The sequence below is a fragment of the Ambystoma mexicanum genome, chromosome 4q, assembly GCF_040938575.1.
Source record: "Ambystoma mexicanum isolate Mex_15411 chromosome 4q, UKY_AmexF1_1, whole genome shotgun sequence".
Taxonomy (NCBI): domain Eukaryota; kingdom Metazoa; phylum Chordata; class Amphibia; order Caudata; family Ambystomatidae; genus Ambystoma; species Ambystoma mexicanum.
Genome location: NC_090928.1, coordinates 1011318779 through 1011338045, shown reverse-complemented (window position 1 = coordinate 1011338045; position 19267 = coordinate 1011318779). Strand labels below are relative to the sequence as shown.

At 45.2% G+C, this 19267-nt stretch overlaps 1 protein-coding gene across 4 annotated transcripts in view; it reads left to right on the top strand.

The window, feature by feature from the left end:
- The window catches only part of ESRRG (estrogen related receptor gamma), a 283470-nt gene that overhangs the window by 47423 nt on the left and 216780 nt on the right, over positions 1–19267 (top strand). For all 4 annotated transcript variants that reach the window (XM_069608574.1, XM_069608576.1, XM_069608573.1 and 1 more), the window contains one exon: positions 6586–7001. In XM_069608574.1, coding sequence (XP_069464675.1) covers positions 6586–7001 — 416 coding nt within the window. The remainder of the gene's footprint in view (positions 1–6585; positions 7002–19267) is intronic.

Here is a 19267-nt window from a genome sequence, read left to right as displayed (position 1 = left end):
AACAATATATATAAGTCAGTGTAAATGTTTTCAGGGGACCCAGACTATAATCGGCCACCATCTAGACTCGTGTCTGGGGCCTTACGTGCCATTCCAGGGGGCCTTTTCCGGACTCCTGCCTCCCTCGTCTGGATCTGGTCTTGAGTTGGCTTTATTGACCTGGCCTTCTGTCAGGGTCTGTAGTGCACTCAGATCTGCTGCCTGCTCGCACCACGGCTTGGATTCACAATCATCCTGCCTATTGGCTGGCGGGGATGGGTGTCACGCGATGGGTAGCTGGTAAAAGACCATCAGCATCACCTCTGGATAAATGCAGTAAGTTATAGATAAAATAATGTTATTGTTGAGGGTGTAGCCGGCCAACAGTGGAGGATTAAAGCCTGTGCAGGCACCTAGGGAGTTAAAATGTCATGCCCCCCCACCCCCGCAAATTACTTTAACTTGGGCGCTGACAGTATGGGCCTGATTCACAGAACGTTTTCCTATGGGATTGCGCCATGTGGGTCTACAAAAGAGCAACGGCAAACTCTGCGGTGCCAACTTTGCCTATTTGCTAATCGGGTTCTTCTGGCAAACAATTTCCCTGGCATGTGACAATTGCTTCATTGGGCACCCATTGATCGTGATATCAAGGACTATTCTACTTCATGTCTGAAACCCAGTAGAAAGCGCTTGCCAGTAGGTGTCCAGGATGCATCGATGCGTCGCCTCGTCCCGCTACGCACAGGTGCTGAAAAAGAGTTAAACTCTAGGCAGTGTAGCCATCTAGAAAAATAGAGAGTTCTCTAGATGAAGGCGATGTATAACTTTCATGGAATTAAATATATCAACAAAAAGTTTGCAACCGTCCATGATTTCTCTCTTGTATCGCCTTACCACGAATATGTGTCTAACTTCCGGAAAATAAAGGAAGAGCCCTCATGCCTCTACCTATCTCCCCTCCCAGGATTTGGAGATCTTGGCCAAGATTCGAGCATGCAATCCAGATTCCACTGAATGCAAGTACCATCATTCAAGAACCAGGTTTGTGTGCAGTCAAGGGCATGTCAAGTGGGTGCAAGGAGCTGCAGTTAGCCCCTCCATGCATAGGTATGTGAACGGTGTGTAACACACCCGCACATAGTGGATTCGCGGAATCGGCTCTCAACCTCATGGCAGCAGGGTACACATTGGCATTGAGGGGCCTTCAACAGCCCATCAATGCGAGGGCATATCTTTTTGTAATTTTCCAACCTTATTTCATCAGTGACAATGTTACAAAAAGACACAAAAATGCAGTGCTTTGCATGAGCGTTACTATCTGAGATGAGAAATGCAAGTAGGTTTCTGTGAAAACCCTAGCCAGTATTACACATATCCTGTCACATGGACTGGCACAATACGGGGTGCATCACGGATTTACTAGGTGCACTTCCTGATGAATCTTGCACACCCTCGCCCAGCAGTCCTGCTCTTGGTGGGATACAACCTGTGGAAACCCATCTGCCTGGGTAGATTCACTTTTGTGAATGCTGCCACCTCCTCTCAGAAGCATCTGTCTGAGTAGCAAGGATATTCCTCTTCAAACTGTACACCACGTATGCAACCCAACACGTGTACTAAAGGTTCCAGGGTGCATTAGTAACACGCGTCACGGATGCAGAACGAGCTACCATTGTATTCAACCTGATGACCATGAGGAAGTGCCCTGTGCGAGAAACACATCACCCAAAGCTCATGAAAATGATTTGCTAATATTTATTTATTTATTTTGAAATAGGGCTGTTGTCACCAAATGAACCATACCATTGCTTTCCCCATTTACTCAGCTATCAGTTTTCAGGTGTACATCCCCCATGATTGCTCACCACTGACTATGCTTGCTAGGACTGATGGAAGTTGTAGTCCAAAGTATCAGGAGAACCTCAATGATGACCCCTGGGATGCTTGGCTCGATGCGTCTCTGTAAAAAATGTGCATTTTAGCCAGATGGATCTAAGACTGATGGCTTACACATGTTTACTTCTTCTGACATGAAATGATGTTCATTATTTTGTAAAATGGTGCACTGCATTTGTTTTAAGGCACTGGTAGAATGCATCTGCGTACTGTTATGTCCCTTAAATGCCCCCTGGCAGAGCATGTAGCATCCCAATTCTAAGCACAGCGCGTTGTGACTGCTGAGCACAACAATATAAGACAACATTTTTGGCTGCGACAGTTTGGGGAAGAACAATCTGCCCATGGCCTGGACAGAGCAGCACATTTCAGGGAGCTAATTAGTTGTTGACTTACTAACGAAACAGGCTGACTGTTCTGGGGCTGGCAGGGGACAACTGCACTTGCTCACTCATAAATCATTCCTCGAGCTGGAGCAAACTCACCTGAGTAGCTCCGAGAACAGATCGGCGCATGGGCACCAAGTCTACTTGCCTGGACACCACAGGATTATTGTGAAATGTAGCAATATGTCCGCGAGAGAGAGATAGAGAGAGGACAAAGACCATCAATTATGTGGTGATTGGAACAACACTCTTCTACCTGAAATGTGGGAGTGGAGTAGGCTATTTCAGCTAAACCACACATGTCACGGCATAGAGAGAAAGGGGACACAATGTCCACATGAGGGGTAAAACAAAAGAGAGAGAGGAGAAAGAGAGAGAGAGAGAGAGAGAGAGAGGGAGAGGGGGGAGAGGAGGGAGAGGGAGAGAGAGAGAAGCTGCCTGACAATATTTCAGCACCCTAATAACGTCTAATTTCAGTCTGGGATCGTGCGTGCGAGACATCCAGTAATTATAAGGCAATAAGTGGATTGCAAGCGTAAGTGCTCCATATTATACAGAGACTTCGCAGAGCTGCTGTAAGTCAACTCCGACTTGTATTCTTTCAAACAGTGACTTAAGAAAAGTACTTAGCCTCGAAAGCAAGCCGAGAGCCAGGAGAGAGGAGCCTATTAATTGAAGTCCTTATTAACAGTGATGGGCGCTAGCAGCAGAAGCAGGCCTTCTTCCAGTCTGCATGGGCAATGCTGGAGGGCAGCATCTGTCCATTGGTTTGAGTTTTGTATAAAAGACACTCTTTTAGTTTGAACATGTCAAGCAAGTAGTTGTTTAACAAACTGACATTATTTTACATTTCACAATTGGTACTGGCAGCCAGACGCTTAATGGTATCGGCCCAAAATGCAGATAAAAAATGCTGAATGTGCAGAAATTCCGAAAACCATTACACCGAATAAGGGGGTCGGGAGTTGCAGGGTGTCCCCCGCTTCCATTACATGGTTAGCAGGGGACAGTAAAGTAAAACAAAATAATGAAAAAAAGGACTCTGCGGCACCAGTTCCGGTCCACGTGCAAGGGAACTGACGCCCCTATGATAGAGGGGAGTTGGCGGCACACACAGAAATGTAAGTAGGAAGGAAACGGGGAAGCAGGTATGGGGCTGCGGGCAAAGGTGATCTGTGATCACTGCGCCTCGCAGTTTTTGTATTCAACATTTCTGCTTCATACTCCAGACCTACATGCATCTAAAGGGTCCTGTGTCCTTTCATCAAAATCCATTATCTTGTTGTGATTTACTTTGAAACATTTCATCGGTTTTTTTGTTTTAATTAATGGGTTGGTCCCTCCATGCCCCACTTCCCTTACCTCCCAACGCCCCCAACGCCATGCTTGGTATCCCTTAATGCAGGGGTCGGCAACCTGTGGATCTCTAGGTGTTTTGAACTATGGATCCCATGATCCCTCATCATTGAATATGCTGGCTAGAGCTGATGGGAATTGTAGTCCAACACATCTGGAGAGCTGAAGAATGCAGACCGACCCCTGTCTTAATACACATGCATATCTTTCCAGGGCCACAATATAATTTAGATGAAGTGAACTACAGATTTAATTAGTTGCAAGGGCAGGGCACAGCATCTTAGGGTGCATATGTGAGCTGCAGGGTTTAGTCTGCTCAGCAGCTCCAATGAGGTCAGGATCAGATGAGGTCAGCCATGCAACTCTTGTAGGTAGCAAGGGGAGGAAGTGAAACTTCGGCATAGTCAGCCAAGCGAGGAGCGCCCTACATCAAAAGCACAATAGGCCACGACCCTGCTAGACATAGGATACATAATCAATGCCTTTCTCTTTAGGCGAAAGTTGCTGCCTCTGAACATCTCTTCACACAAATCTGCTTGCTAGGTTGCGAAAAGCGATTCAAAGACTTTGCGCTCCACCCAAGTGCGTGCCAGTGCGGGTCAGAACCCGCCGCCGCAGGGAATTGAGGCTGGGGCCGGTGTGCATCACATAATTAGCCTTAAAATAGTCAATTAAGGGCACATTAAAGAATAGTAGAGATTTTCTGACAGAGGACTAATCTGTCAGAGCCAGCATCTTAGTCCTCTGTTTCAGATGATCGATAATTACATAAAAAGATTCTGGAACGGCACCAGAGTCGGTTTTTAAAGAGAGTAGGCTTGGATCTGTCGGTGCTTTTTTTAATAGAACCACCACTGTTCTCGAATTTACTCTATGCATCTATGCTGTGGTATTGTGGTTAGTAATCAGTATAAGTATAGCACAGACATGGGAGGGCAGCACACGCTAGTTTGGCTCCCTGCTCAATGGTCTAAGGCAGGAGTCTGCCACCTTTGACTCTCCAGATGTTTAGACTACAACTACCATCCACCTTATCCAGCATAGTCAATGGTGAGGGATCATGGGAGTTGGAGTCCAACAAATCTGGAGAGCCACAGGTTGCAGACACAGGGTCTAAGGGTTCTCAGGCCACCGGGGGCCATGCACTGACCTTACACCGAGCAAGACCCGGAGCTCTGGGTGCTCCAGTGCACTTCCGAGGCTCTCGCGATGTCCCTCACCCGACAGTGATCAGAAATGTCTTTCCTAATAAGAACCTGTGACCCTATGCTGCCAACTGCTCCCAAAACAAATAACAGCAACGCTGCCTATGAACTTGCATCCCTCCCTCTTGATGGTCACAGAACACTGCAAAGGACTGCAGCGGCAAAAGCTGTGTGGCTTTGTTTGAATGCATACAAAGCGAACCAAGAAAATAGACTGAGAAGTCTGTGCCTTTGTGACAGGTTTATGGAATGGCATTTGTTGGTTTCAGTTCTATTACCACGTTTGTCATAAAATATGACTCTAGAGTCGCACCCTGTAAACAAAACTATGCATTCATGCAGCTTTAGCTGGCTTGCCTGTGTTTGTGCTGGTTAAATATTCATAGCACTTTATGTTGTAAATGTTAACAGCTATTATTAGAGCGCTTTGAAGCATGCGGATTCGAGCACAAAGCACTGTATAATAACCTGATATTGTTACATGTGCATTTCCTTGTTTTTTTTATGTGAATCCCTGAAAGCAATCCTCCATTTTGTGGCGTAAAACCCTATGTACATTTCAATATGGGTAGATGTACTTATATTGCTCACTACTAGTTTTCCAGCGGCACAGGCAGGACACAATAAAAGTCTGGCCATCAGGGGAGTTGTGGCAGCGCCTTCAAATGAGAAGCTGTCCTAATGAGTAACCCTTGTATACATTAGAAGACTGGACGCGGTTCCCAAGCACAGATAGCTGGCGAGCTTGATTCGTGCTTCCATTGGGGAGGGAAAATCAGTCCCGTTTTTAGGGCCTCCCCAAAAACCCATGTAATGCCTTTCGGTGGAGAGTTGTGCATATGTTAGGTAATTTTGAGAAGACTGCCTTTTACTGTCCCGAGGACCACCTTCCAGCCTAAAGGACGTAGCCAATGAGCGATCGCTAATTGCAGTTTTCCGCGAAGGCTAGGGGTTGCCAACTCCTTCCCCTTGGTGGTTGGTCCTGTATCCAGAAATGTTTTCCATGCTTTATGTGCGCTCTGCTACTCTCCAATACTCCTTCATCCTTAGCATGCCATCACAAGAGATTCCAGAGGGCCTAGATACTAGGGCCTGGATAATGATTAACCTGCCTTCTGTCCAAGTGTAGTTAGTCCATCCTTAATTCCTCTCCATCTTCTCTCCATTCCCCATTCCTGCTTCCTTGATAACATCAAATTCCTTTGCATTGATTCTCTTTTTTCCCCATGCATCTTTAGCTTCCTTTATGTCCCCAATTTTCCTCATATGCGCCCCCTATCACTTAGTCTTTCTTCTCTGACATTAATGTACAAGTATTGGTTTAAAATGCATTCTAATTATCAGATGAACATTGTTGTAGTGCAGGAGCCATTCCCTATACAAAAATGACTTTTGTGTCACTGAGCACTAGGTGATCGGTGTCAGTGACACAAAGATCCATGCACGTGTTGGGATTCTGATGTGGTCTGAGTATTCCTTGTCCCCGAGGCTGACACATTTCCAATTGGGAGGTGTGAGTTTAGAATGGCACGTAGCCTAGCAGAGGAAAACAATTATTTGGGTTCTTTAAAGGTTTTGTTTACTGCCTGTCTGAAGCTTTGACAAAGCTCTGTCATGCCCTTATGCTGATTACCTTCATGTAGAACAAGAGGTATTGACTAATGAATGAATGATGTGCAGTCGCGCGCCTTTACATAGCAGCTGTGGAGAGCAGTGTCTTTAATAAAAGGATTCTTCTCGCTCTCTCCCTCCCAACACAGGCTTCTCTGCAGAATGTCAAGTAAAGATCGACACATTGATTCGAGCTGCTCATCATATATCAAGACGGAACCCTCAAGCCCTGCCTCCTTGACGGACAGCATCAACCACCACAGCCCCGGTGGCTCCTCTGACGCCAGCGGGAGCTACAGTTCAACCATGAATGGACATCAGAATGGGCTAGACTCGCCACCCCTCTACCCCTCGGCCGCCGGCCTGGGGATCAATGGACCTGTTATAAAGCGATACGATGACTGCTCCAGCACCATTGCAGAAGACTCACAGACCAAGTGTGAATACATGCTGAACTCCATGCCGAAAAGGCTGTGCTTAGTGTGTGGCGATATTGCTTCCGGGTACCATTACGGTGTGGCATCATGCGAGGCCTGCAAGGCTTTCTTCAAAAGGACAATTCAAGGTTTGTGCTTCACTGATTTTGGCTTCTAAAGGTTGTCTTCTTGTGTCAAGGAATTTTCACATAATTTATAATCTTTCTGCTTTTGACCGGCACAGGTAGGCAAAACACTTTTATTATCAGTCTGCATAATTGTTGTGTAACTTGACAGGATACCATGGGCACATTTGTGGTCTTTTGCATTATCTATGTATGACCTTAGCAAGCATTGATGTTCACTGTTCTCTTCCAACCACAAGAGGACGCTCAACACATTGTGAATGTAAGTCGCTGTACGTAATGACCAAATACCATTTAGATTAAAGAATGATGGTTTGAATATGTTGTCAACCTAATTCCACCCCCTTCCAAAATTATATTTTTATGCTTGATGGATCAAACAGGATAGGAATGGTCCCTTCACCACAATGGTCCCCTCTGTAGTAAACCGTCTCCGTGATTCTTCTAAAATCGCAGACTAGCTGTACACACATTGCAATGGGTGTTGACAATTTCGAAACCAAAAATGATTTTATTAAAGACTATACATGGGACCAATTTAAGCGTGCCCTATTGTTGCAAACTGAGGTTCTGATGCTGTGTCCTGAAAGTTATGTTCGTCCCACCAAAAGTTTAAATACAGTCAGGTTTTCAAGATAGTCATAACAAATTATTAATGAGACTATCTGACTTACAAAGAATTTTAGTCAAGACTTTTTGACTATTTGGTGATCATTCTGGAAACCCAAATAGAGTTTAGTATTTGGTCATGCTTAGAAGCCAAGCCTGATTTGTAACGATCATAATTGCAATCTGAGCTGTGGTTACTCAGTATAGTGATGTGTAAAATAAAAGAAACCTGCTCTTACATACAACCTGCCCTTAACTAACTAATCAATTTCCTGCTTCACAAAGATTTGCACCGGAGACAATTGTGAGATAACCATGATTATCACAGATGTGAATATTCCTCCTTATATCTTACAGACCTCTCCAGATTTGCTCCAGTGTTAAGCTTTGAAAATCAGGCTTAAGGTAGCCGGTGCAAATCAGAGAAGCTCACAAGCCTCTTCTAATTTTCTTAATTCCAGCAAGTCTTATTCTAGGGTAAAGATCCTTGGTAGCTTGACAAAAAAGAGAATAAGGGAACCGGAAACATGCTGGCAAAAGAGATTTTATTAGCTTAAGCATAGAAAGATAGATAGATAGATAGATAGATAGATAGATAGATAGATAGATAGATAGATAGATAGATAGATAGATAGATAGATAGATAGATAATGTAGCTATACAGGTAAATTGGCGTGGATGCATAAGTGGATTGACCCGTGGATATATTAATGGGGTGGGTAAATAGACACCTGCAAGTATGGATGATGGATGGGTGGAGAGATTGAGGGACTGACCAATCGGTGGATGGATATAAACCTAGATATACAATCATTAGAAAGATTAATAGGTACAGCACTTAGGCATACACACTATATAAATAATGCAACATTATTATCATTACAGATAGATAGATAGATAGATAGATAGATAGATAGATAGATAGATAGATAGATAGATAGATAGATAGATATGCTGGTAGCATAGATTGGATGATAACTGGATGTCAGATGGATGGATGGATAGATGGATACATACATGATATATGTTGATATATGCAGCTAGATATATAACATGTTGGATTTTCAGGATACCCCTCATTAATATTCATGAGATAAATTTACATACAATGATTCTAAATGTATGCATATTTATTCTCATGAATATTAATGAGGGCTATCCTGCCCTCGAGGCCTGGAAGTGGAGAACTCTGAGATAGATAAATAGATAGATAGATGGATACATACTTAGATAGATAGAATGATACATACATTATTTGTCTGCCATGTTAGGGGCAGGTGAGACAAAGATGAGTGCTGTCACCAGTGAAGGCCACATGATTTGCAGAGAAAATGTATGCTTTTGGGATTACAGGATCAGAGTACGGATATTGCCTTGTCGGTCCAATCGTTATCAATGAGTATGAGATGTGTTTTAAGAACATATAATGATAATATCATATATTCATTCAGGACTTTATAAAGGATTGATGTGATATCAGGTGTTCTAAGTACCACATGTATTCATGTTCAGTTTATCGACCCTGGTAGGAGGAAAGTCTGGTAAATCCTGCCTTGATTCACACCTGACATAACAAGTTTCATACAGATGTCATATGATGTGCTATGTTACATTACTGGGCTTTATTCTGTGCTACATTGCCATCTTCATGGTATCCAGGCCCCTGTCATATCTGGGGGAGAGGAGGATGGCTTAGGTGAATGGTAGAGAGGAAAATGCAAGACCAGATGTCCCATTAGCTCTGTGTGCAGGTCCAAATCTAAGTGTTCTCTGTTAAGAGCATAGCATTTTTTTAGAGAGGGTAGCAAGTTTTGGGAACCCACTGAGCTAGTACGCATTGGCTGGGGCTATGGTATGTAAGTCAGTTGTAGAGATTTGATGTTTGCTGTTGGGGGATATTAAATTGACATCACTCAAATCGAGGCTTGGACCCATTGATGCGGTGGTGGGGTCTCTGCTCTCATCACTTAACTCACTGAGTCGTCTTTCTGGCTCACAATATGAGTCTCTTAGAAATAAGGGTGGAATTCAATGATGTTATGGTTCTACTGAGCGCAGGATAGGGATAAGACTGCATTTGAATTAATAGGCAGTCAGAAGAAAGCAAAGTGAAGAAGAGTAAGCAAACAATGTGAGGAATTAGTATATAGCTTAACACTCACACATAAACCAGCCAATTGAAATCTGTGGTCTTCATGCGATGATTGGGAGGGGGGCTTTTATAAGCCTACCTTTCTAGTAATATAGTCATATGTGGCTGCCAAGGCAAGTTATCCGAGCCAGACCGTTTCCCAATGAATGATTCTGGTTGAAATCATTCCATAACTTACTCTTTAGATGCTAGGAATTGTATATTGGAACTCGAGAGGGAGAGACAGAGTTTAATCCAAATATTAAAACGTGTGTTTCCTTTACAAATCATTGCACACTACAAATGTATGGATCTCTCACCAAACGTGTATTGTGAGAAATCCAAGAAACAGAAAATAACCCTGTTTATGCTTAAGCTTGTCAAGCTCCCCTGCTTCTAGATCACACTCTCCTTGCTCTTGCAGGGAGAGGTCATTGCACCAGCATCTGCCAGGTAACTTTAGCAAAACCAGTGCGAGTCCTGAATGTGCAGTCTCTCTCTGCGCTCCCAGAAAATGTAAGCTTATATTGGGTCTTCCGCAGCAAACAATTGCCATTGGCCGTGTGCCTGATTTCATCTCGAGTCTGGTCTCTGATTGGCACTTTCCTTACAGTATCTTGCCACCATTGATCGGCATGCATTACAGAACACAGTAAAACAAAAAAAAACGGAATGGAGGCACCCACTCTCAACACCCAACCCCTTCTTTCCATGTGCATGACTTAGAGGAAGCTGCAAAGCAGACAAGGCATAGAGCAGAGCAGGCCCTGGGCATGGCTTCTGCCCTGGAAGCCAGATGCACAATAACTAAAGGGTGAGATTATAGAAGAATAGGGGATGAAGGGATGTGCCCAGACAGACACAGCTGCCAAGAAAGGCATTGGTCCTCGTACTGCTACTTGCAGTGGGGAAACATCTTCCCGATTTCAAGCGGCCGGATGGTGGTGTTAAGTCAATTTTTGTATTCTATAGGACTCCTTGGGGATTTTGGAGGCATTACTATGGGTGGCAAATCTGATGTGGTAATTCCTCCAGTTTCTGGTGCTAATGTGGAGGACGTACTGCCAGAAAATGTTGGAGGTATCTCCACTGTATTACCTACAAACTCATAGGGCCCCGATTCATGGAATTTTTGCACGGTCCAAAGTGACTTTGCACTGCTGAAAAGTGACTTTGCACTGCCAACACAAACCCTGATTCATGGAACTGTGCAAAGCGTCTTTTTGCAGTGCAAAGTCAGTGCAAGTGGTCATTTGTACAGTACAAAATGACTCTGCACTGCAAAAATACACTTTGCACAGTTCCACAAATCAGGGTTTGTGTCAGCAGTGCAGAGTCACTTTTCAGCAGTGCAGTCACTTTTCAGCAGTGCAGAGTCGCTTTTCAGCAGTGCAGAGTCACTTTAAACATGGCCAAAATTCGGTGATTCGGACCCACACTATGAAGTGTGGAACACGTGTTGGCAATTTTGCTCCCAGGTTTTTACCACACCACCATGCTGATAGGAACCCCCTTTATCTTTCTTGGAAGTCTGACCATTGAACATGTGAACACCTGGCTAGCTGCATTATCCAGTTCTGAAGCCCTTTGCGCTAAGAAGATACGTGTGCCGCAGACTACAGTCACATCGTTGTGTTCAGCTGCACTGTGCATATAAAATAATAATGAGCCAGTTTGTCATACATTGGTTCCTGAAATGTCATAGCACTCCATGTACTGGGGATAATTATTACCCAACTCAACTTTTCTCATTTTCTTGAAACGAGCAGGATGAGGGGCTGAGTAAGTTTTGCTACATGTTAAACCTATGTTGTGCATGGATAGCAGTAAAGTGTGCTTACGTTTATGAGCTTCCTTTCGCACATGTCACTGCCATACCGCTTGCCCACATGCACAGAACATGTGCTTTGCAAACTGCCTATGCACAATGGTTCAATTCATAGCTCGAATTCACATCACACAGCTGCAATGCACTTAGGGTCCCTACAACGAGTCAAACCTTTAACAGACTCTGTAAGTGGAGAAACTGCCCTCTGCGGAAACTACTGCTTACAAAGTGGCAGAGGTTGCAATGGACTTTAGGGTGCGTTGCCCTGACTGAGCTAGGAATGGGCCAAGCTGCTACCATGGAACTGCTCACCTGAGCTCCATGTTCGGAAACGCTGTCATATTGGGAAGTATTGAAAGTGGAACCACATTTTGATTGTGCCTGCTAACCTCCTGCTGCGTGCGGACATAACCAGTGCTATCGATATAGGTGATAGCAGATGTGTACAACACACCTATCTATGACTCACATTCACACATGGGGCACAGGAGTTCTGCAAACTTTGGTGACCAATGACATTTACACCAATGCAGAAGCCCTTCCCTGTACCGAGTCAGCTTGGTTATGCTACACAAAGTCCCAGAGTGACTTCTTGCAACAGGAGGAAAGTGTGCCCAAAGAATCAGATGATTTGACATATTTTCCAAAAGAGAATATCCCTTCCAAATCAAAGATAATTTCCAGACATATTGTAGAGTATTCCTTGTTTCAATCAACATGTATCTCACATCAGGCGAGCACCCTCACACAGTGACCATTTATTCTGAACTGAAGCTAACAACAGCACAACACAGCTCTCTTGCGCTTTCCCCCTCGATCCCGCTAACACCCCAAAGCCCTCCTTCCTTTACAGATACGCCAGAGCGCCTGGAGACCATGGAAACGGCATTGGTGTGTAGTATAAATCACCATAATATAACAGAACAGGTGCTTCCCTTTGTGGAAGTCTACCGCTCCTTGGATACAGTACCTGTCACCGACCACTGTGTTAGTGTAGTTTGAAGCGCAACACAAAGTCGCTGCTCTATCGCATCTCTGTTGCAGTGCTGCACACTTGATACAGCATTAGGCAGGAGATCACACAGAAGTCTTTAAAAAGCCAAAAAAACGTGTGAATGTGTGGAGGAAAGTGAAGAGCCACAGAACAGCCGAAATCAATGACTGCTCAAACTCTCCAACATACGAAAAGTGGAAGCCAGTGGTGTGGTCCAACAAAAGATTACTGACAGTGCACAGACGGCAGTGATCATCATGCAGTTGCCTCACAATGTGTATTATTACGGCATGCTCATTTTTAAGAATATTGATACCACCAGCGGTGAGTTTGTCCCACAGGTAGTCTTATCAGTCAATTATGTCAATTTTATCCAATTACATTGAGGGACCATTTTGTATGAAATGTCCATCTACACTCTTCAGTGTCTTCCTTCCGAACATATACTCCCTTCCAAAATAATGGTTTTTTACATGGATTTCGGAGCTGCGATGATCTGTGTGAGGTGGTTGAGCCAGTCATGTAGTTAGTATGATAGTGCCATATGTAGCAGTGCACTTGAATTCCTCAAGAGGCCACCAAGCCTTCTCCCTTCCATGGTCGATAGAATTAGAAGCCTTGAGTTGGGGGTTCATAACACCTGTGATTATTTATCCAGAGCAATATATTGAATGTATGTTCAATCGATTATGAGTGCCCATTTGCAATCATTGGCCTCGGAAGAGGCACATTCCACGATAACTTTGACCGGGTAGAATGGTTGCAGCCGTGGTTGCAGAAAGTCTACTGGAGGCTCTCAGCCCTCCGACCATCGCCTAGAAAGGTTCCCTTGGCCTGTGCATCCATCTAGCTCCCGGTAGGCACTGTTCCTTTCCTGTGTTTGTTATGCACAGACTTTTCCAGGGATGTGAATTAGTGAGTTACACAGCGGGCATTGGGCCAAAGCTCCAATCTCAGTTCTCCTGTAACCTCTAAAACCACTCAAGTGTTTATCACTAAAAAGAGGAGATTGAGGTCTTTCCATTATAACTGTTACTAATGGCCAAGCCCGAGCGGATCGGCAGGTCTGGAGACCATGTCCAGGTAAATATGCACTTCTATAATCAGAAGGCTAATCAGTGGAACCTGGAGCCAGCTATGTAAATTCAGATAAGCTGATTCCTCAAAATTGCGATAAATCTTTGTTTTCCAGCCTTTGTTCCACGTGACTCTTGGCGTAGAGTTTAGTTGACCTCTTCCTCGGCTGGCTCCTTCTACGGCGGCCGCTGAGCAAAGACAAACACATTATGAAAGGAGTCCCTTTGGCATTAGGGCCCGAGAAGTCTACAGCATATGCTCTATCCTGGGGCATGATAACAGCTGTAAAACACCTGTAGTGCTGGAGCCAGCTTCCTCTCTCTCTGCCACAGCAGTCACCGCTTTTGGCTGTGGTGCCAAAGTGGCTGTTCTGCTACAAAGCTCACACGGTGTGCCCCCTGAACCCCCCACCACCCGATTAAGCACTTCGCCTGCCTTTCTCGAAGCAAAACGCAGGTTACAAATACAATGCGAATAGGAGTCTAAGAAGGCGTTACTTGAAAGCGAAAGTGCAAGCGTGAAAATGTGCAAAACATTGATTTATTTATTGGTTCAATACATTCTCTTCATAATCTTATTTTGGCCATATGTCATTTTTTAAACTTATTAGAACCTGGGAGATCCCAGCAAATCAAATGGCCAATAACATGGGCTTTACCATGTAAAGCCGGCGTCCCATGCAGGCCGCTGCCATTTGGTCCCCACACTACTCCCAGAGGCCTCCTGCTCCTGTCACGCCCACTCCCAATACCCGATTTACCCTGCTTTTCCACCCACCAAACCCACTTACTTCATCTCTTGGTTTCCTGCTGCCCTCTCTCTCTGCCACCTTCCCCATAGACATACAATGGGAATGACAGTACTCTTTGTTAGTACTTCTTTTGAGGGAGTTTGGTGCATGTTAGAGGTCCAAAGCCAAATTCCATTAAAAAAAATAATTATAAGCACTGGCTCACATACATACCAAGGGCCTCGTTCCAAGGTTGGTGCTAGTCATGGCACTATTATCGTCATAACTAGCACCATTACCGGTACAGTTTCCGCCCTTGGGGAGTTACCGGTCTAGTCCAACCTTTGCAGGACCGGTAAGTCCCCATTGAAAATGTCAATTCCCATAGGACTCAATGGGAAGGGGGAAGGCGGCAATAAGGGTACCATAAATTACGGTACCGTTATTGATCCCGGTATCCCTTCGCGGGACCTACCCTTAAAGCCTGCTAAAACCAGGCGTTAAGGGAAGGACCCGCAAAGGGACCTCGCAATAGGCTGCAAAGGGATTTGCGCCCAGGTCGTAATGACCCCCCAAGTGTCCTAATAGCATATTTTGTTGGCTTGCAATGGCATATGGAATATGGTATGGCCTCTAACCAGCCAGTAAAGATCCCACCTGGGTACATAATACACAATGAAAGTGTGCTTTTGTTCATCTTGTTGGGAAAAGCACACATAGAACATTTAAATCTATCTCCAGACATTGTTCAGCAATGTATGATAGTTGCAATGGATTCATTGGAGACTTGTTTGAAAGCTTTAGTTACATTACAGATTTTTCTATGGGCTTGTAAAACTCTGGTTAGCCAGGTTGTGCCTCACTGAGCGAGACCGCAGTCGACATGTATGATTGAATGAGGGATATAATGTTGAGAAGAATTTTCAGCAGTAGGATGTGAGATGTTGTGATTGTTGGTCTGCACTTTAGCAATGACCATGTCAATGCAGACAATGCGGATTTGGCTTTTGAATATGGCTTTCACCCTGCTGTGGGGGGCAGGCATGGCCTTTAATGGCCCACCAGCCCGAGCCTAGGTAGGCCGAATGAAGCAAGGGCCTCGGCGGGGTCTGTTAAAGGCCATGTCCTCCGCGCAGAGCAGGGTTGAAAGCCATTCGCACACTGGGTATATCCGGGGTGCAAATGGTTTCCTTTTTTTTCACAGGAGGTTGGCTGCGCACAAGCGACGCCAGTCTCCTGAGGAAAATAAAAAAGCAAGATGGCCACCATAGATAAAAGGAACTAAGTCCCTTTTCCATTTCTATGGCGGCTGGGAGTGGAGGATCACTGGGACCAGAGACCAAAGCTCTGGTTCAGCAGGTTAGTGGGGAGGGAGGAGGTAGGTGGGAAGGAGTGTGCACTGTTTTGGGGGCAGCAGGGTTGGGAGGCAACAGGGAAAGGCTACCTGATGCCTCCCGACATTCAAACAAAAAATAAGATGCCGCCTCCCGGGTCAGGACCTCCGGTGGTTGGAAACACTGGGAAGAGAATGTGTCATCTCGCATGTTGTTCCAGCCACCTGATTGGCTCAGTGCCCATCCGCGGGTGTGAATGCAAGAGGAGCGAGCCTCTGTGAGTATTCCTCGCAGGATGTCTTAGCCAAGGTGCATGATTGCAAAGGTGCGGGGATGGCGCCTATCCTTTGGACTTCAGCTCTCATGCATGAAACCCTTCAGTGTGTCAATAGCTAGTTCACTATGTACTGTGGTGTAGTGGCTACGTGCAACTGTAATGGATAGTCAATGTTAGACATGGACGTTAAATTTAACTCACGTAGACTCCCTTGGTTTTAGTGTGATGATAAAATGGTTCTGAAATTTAAAGTGACCCATATATTTTTTAATTAAGTGCCAAGGACAAATATGCTTGTCCTGTTTGCATAGACTTGCATAATCGCCTGGCACTTATGGGGTATACCTGGTGGTCCTCAATGTGCCATGCACCGTGTTGTTTATTATAAAGTCACTGAAGATAAAATGTGTGCATTTATGGCAGTTGATTATTGTGGTAAATATAAGATACGTGCTTTAGATGGTGTTTGTATCATATCATTCAAGGCCTTGTAATCTCGTGGAGTCATTGGAAGAGGCTTTTCCTACTGACTGGAACTTGTGGAGGCAGCAAAAACTTGTAAACTGGCTCACGAGAGCTAAGGGAAAGGGCACAGAAAAATCCAGTGTATTCGTGTTTTAGTGAAAGTGGGGAATGCTTCTATGCAGCAAGTACACTTATGAACAGGGTTCCACACTTTAGTGATCTGTACAACACAATTAAAAAAACAGGCATAGGGCTCGAATAATTCCAGGCACACGGTGTGTATACGGCATAGCATTTGAGACTTAAACCATGATGTCCGGGAAAATGACTTCATCTCCTCTCCACTGCACCCACAGCCATGGTTCCTCGAAAACGGCACACCCAACAGCAGCTACACCTGCACAGTCACATATGATGAGATGGAGCTGTCAATTATCCCTGAGCCATGCGTGGGGAAATCATCCAGTCCTCTTTTCATCATGAAATCCTGGGAATTGTAGTTTTCTCACTCTCATGTTAAATGTAGGGTAGCAGGTTCCAGACTTCCACAATAACACAGGACTCAGTTACTGCTCTCGTATGGCAGGGGGGAACTTGCAAAGCCTGGATTAGAGAGGGACTGATGCGAACGGGTAGGAATGACTTTGGGCTACTGGCGCTAGATCAGAGCCTCGCCATCCCTCTGATGGTTGAGTCATGGATCATTTTGCAGAGAGAAGGCTTTGGGTTTTCTCACTTCTGAATTGTTTTCCGTATGTTTCGTATGACACATTTTTGTCAGTAAAATACAGTGCACTTGTGATTTGCGGAAAGTGCATTGTTTTGCAAGAGGACTGTGTTTTGCCAAAAGGATTTGGCTTACAGCATTTTTTCACAATGTATATACAATGTATATATGTAAATAATGGTACATTGATTGGTTTCGCCAATAGGAGTGTGTTCCTTTCCATCTTTTTGCCAGTTTTGTACCTGGTTTTACAGTGATGCTCTGTGATAAAGATGACTAACCGTTGATTGAAACAGTCTAGTCCATTGGGTGAAAGTTGCTGATAGTTAAAGGTGACGCGTCGGACACTGTGCTTGTGGGCTCCTCAAGCTGCATGATAGGCTCCATGCGCAGTACAATACAAATGTGTGGGTGATCTTCAGGTGTATCCTTTATTCCATGTCTACAAACTTCCGCTGCTGGACTCGAATGGCGGGCCCCCAGCCAATGAAGGTAGTCTCCTATGCCACATGGCAATTTTCTATTGGTGAAATGAGACACTTTGGGCCTCATTACACGGTAGGCGGTGAGCCATGGTGCTATTAGCGCCATGGCCCATGCCGGTAAAATACCGGCACCGCCTTGGCGGAAAGGGGATTTACCGCCCCATTCCAAGGTTGGAGGGGCGGTAAATCCCATTTCCGCCATTGCCCTTCCCCATTCCCATTTCTGCCCCATAGGGCTCTATGGAAATGGGGAAGGCGCTAATTACGCCACCGCAATTTTGCGGTGCCGTAATTAGCTCCGAGGTCCATTAGCGGGTTGGTTTTTAACGCCTGCAAAAAGCAGGCATTAAAGCACCAACCCGCTAAGGGACCTCGTAGTAAGGCGATAAGGGTTAAAGGTCACCGTTGCCATTAACGGTGACCGTTAACCCTTACCGCCGTCCGTGTAATGAGGCCCTTTGTGTTATTAGTATCAAAGATAAGCAGTCAAGGGTATGGGAACTGGGCCACCCCCTCATTAAGAAGAGTAAGACAAGGAGTGAAGGAGTGCAGAGATATGTAGTATTTACTGTGCACCGATTTGAGAACAAGCATTGGTGTAAAATGATGTGCAGAACTTGTAAGATTTAGGTAGAGAAAACTATTCCTTGAGGACGCTGCAGAATCTAGAGTGTGAAGTGACTAGGGTGCTTATATTTTTTTCTAAAGTTTATGCCTCAATAAGGAAACCTTTCATCACCACTGTTATGGTGTTAGGCACCACTTGGTTAGAGCTCCCTTTTGATTGGAAGCTAGCAATACAGATTGGGATCTCATTTAGCCTTCTTTAGTACGAGTGACAGCCCCCTAATAGTAGTGATGAAGTCCCCAAGCAGACAGCATGAGGAGGTGTACCCCAGTGCCTCCTGCAGTGTGTCTAATCTGTAGCTCTGAAGGAACCTTTAAACAGCACGAGGACGTTTACCCCAGTGCCTCCTGCAGTGTGTCTGCTCTCTAGCTCTGATGGGTCCTTTAAACGGCACAAGGAAGTTTGCCCCAGTGCCCCCTGCAGTGCGTCGGCTCACTAGCTCTGAAGAGCCCTTTAAACAGAATGAGAAAGTTTAACCCAGTGCCTCCCGCAGTGTGTCTGCTCCTCTCTAGCTCGGAATGGTCCTTTAAACAGCATGAGGAAGTTTACTCCAGTGCCACCTACATTGTGTCTGCTCGCTAGCTCTGAAGGGTCCTTTAAACAGCACGAGGACGTTTGCCCAGTGCCCCTTGCAGTGTGTCTGCTCACTAGCTCTGAACGGTCCTTTAAGTAGCACGGGGAAGTTTACCCCATTGCCTCCTGCAGTGTGCCTGATCTCTAGCTCTGAAGTGTCCTTTAAACAGCATGAGGAAGTTTACCCCAGTGCCTCCTGCAGTGTGCCTGATCTCTAGCTCTGAAGTGTCCTTTAAGCAGCACGGGGAAGTTTACCCCAGTGCCTCCTGCAGTGTGCCTGATCTCTAGCTCTGAAGTGTCCTTTAAACGGCATGAGGAAGTTTACCCCAGTGCCTCCTGTGGTGTGTTTGCTCTCTAGCTCTGAAGGGTCTTTTAAACAGCACGGGGAAGTTTACCCCAGTGCCTCTTGCA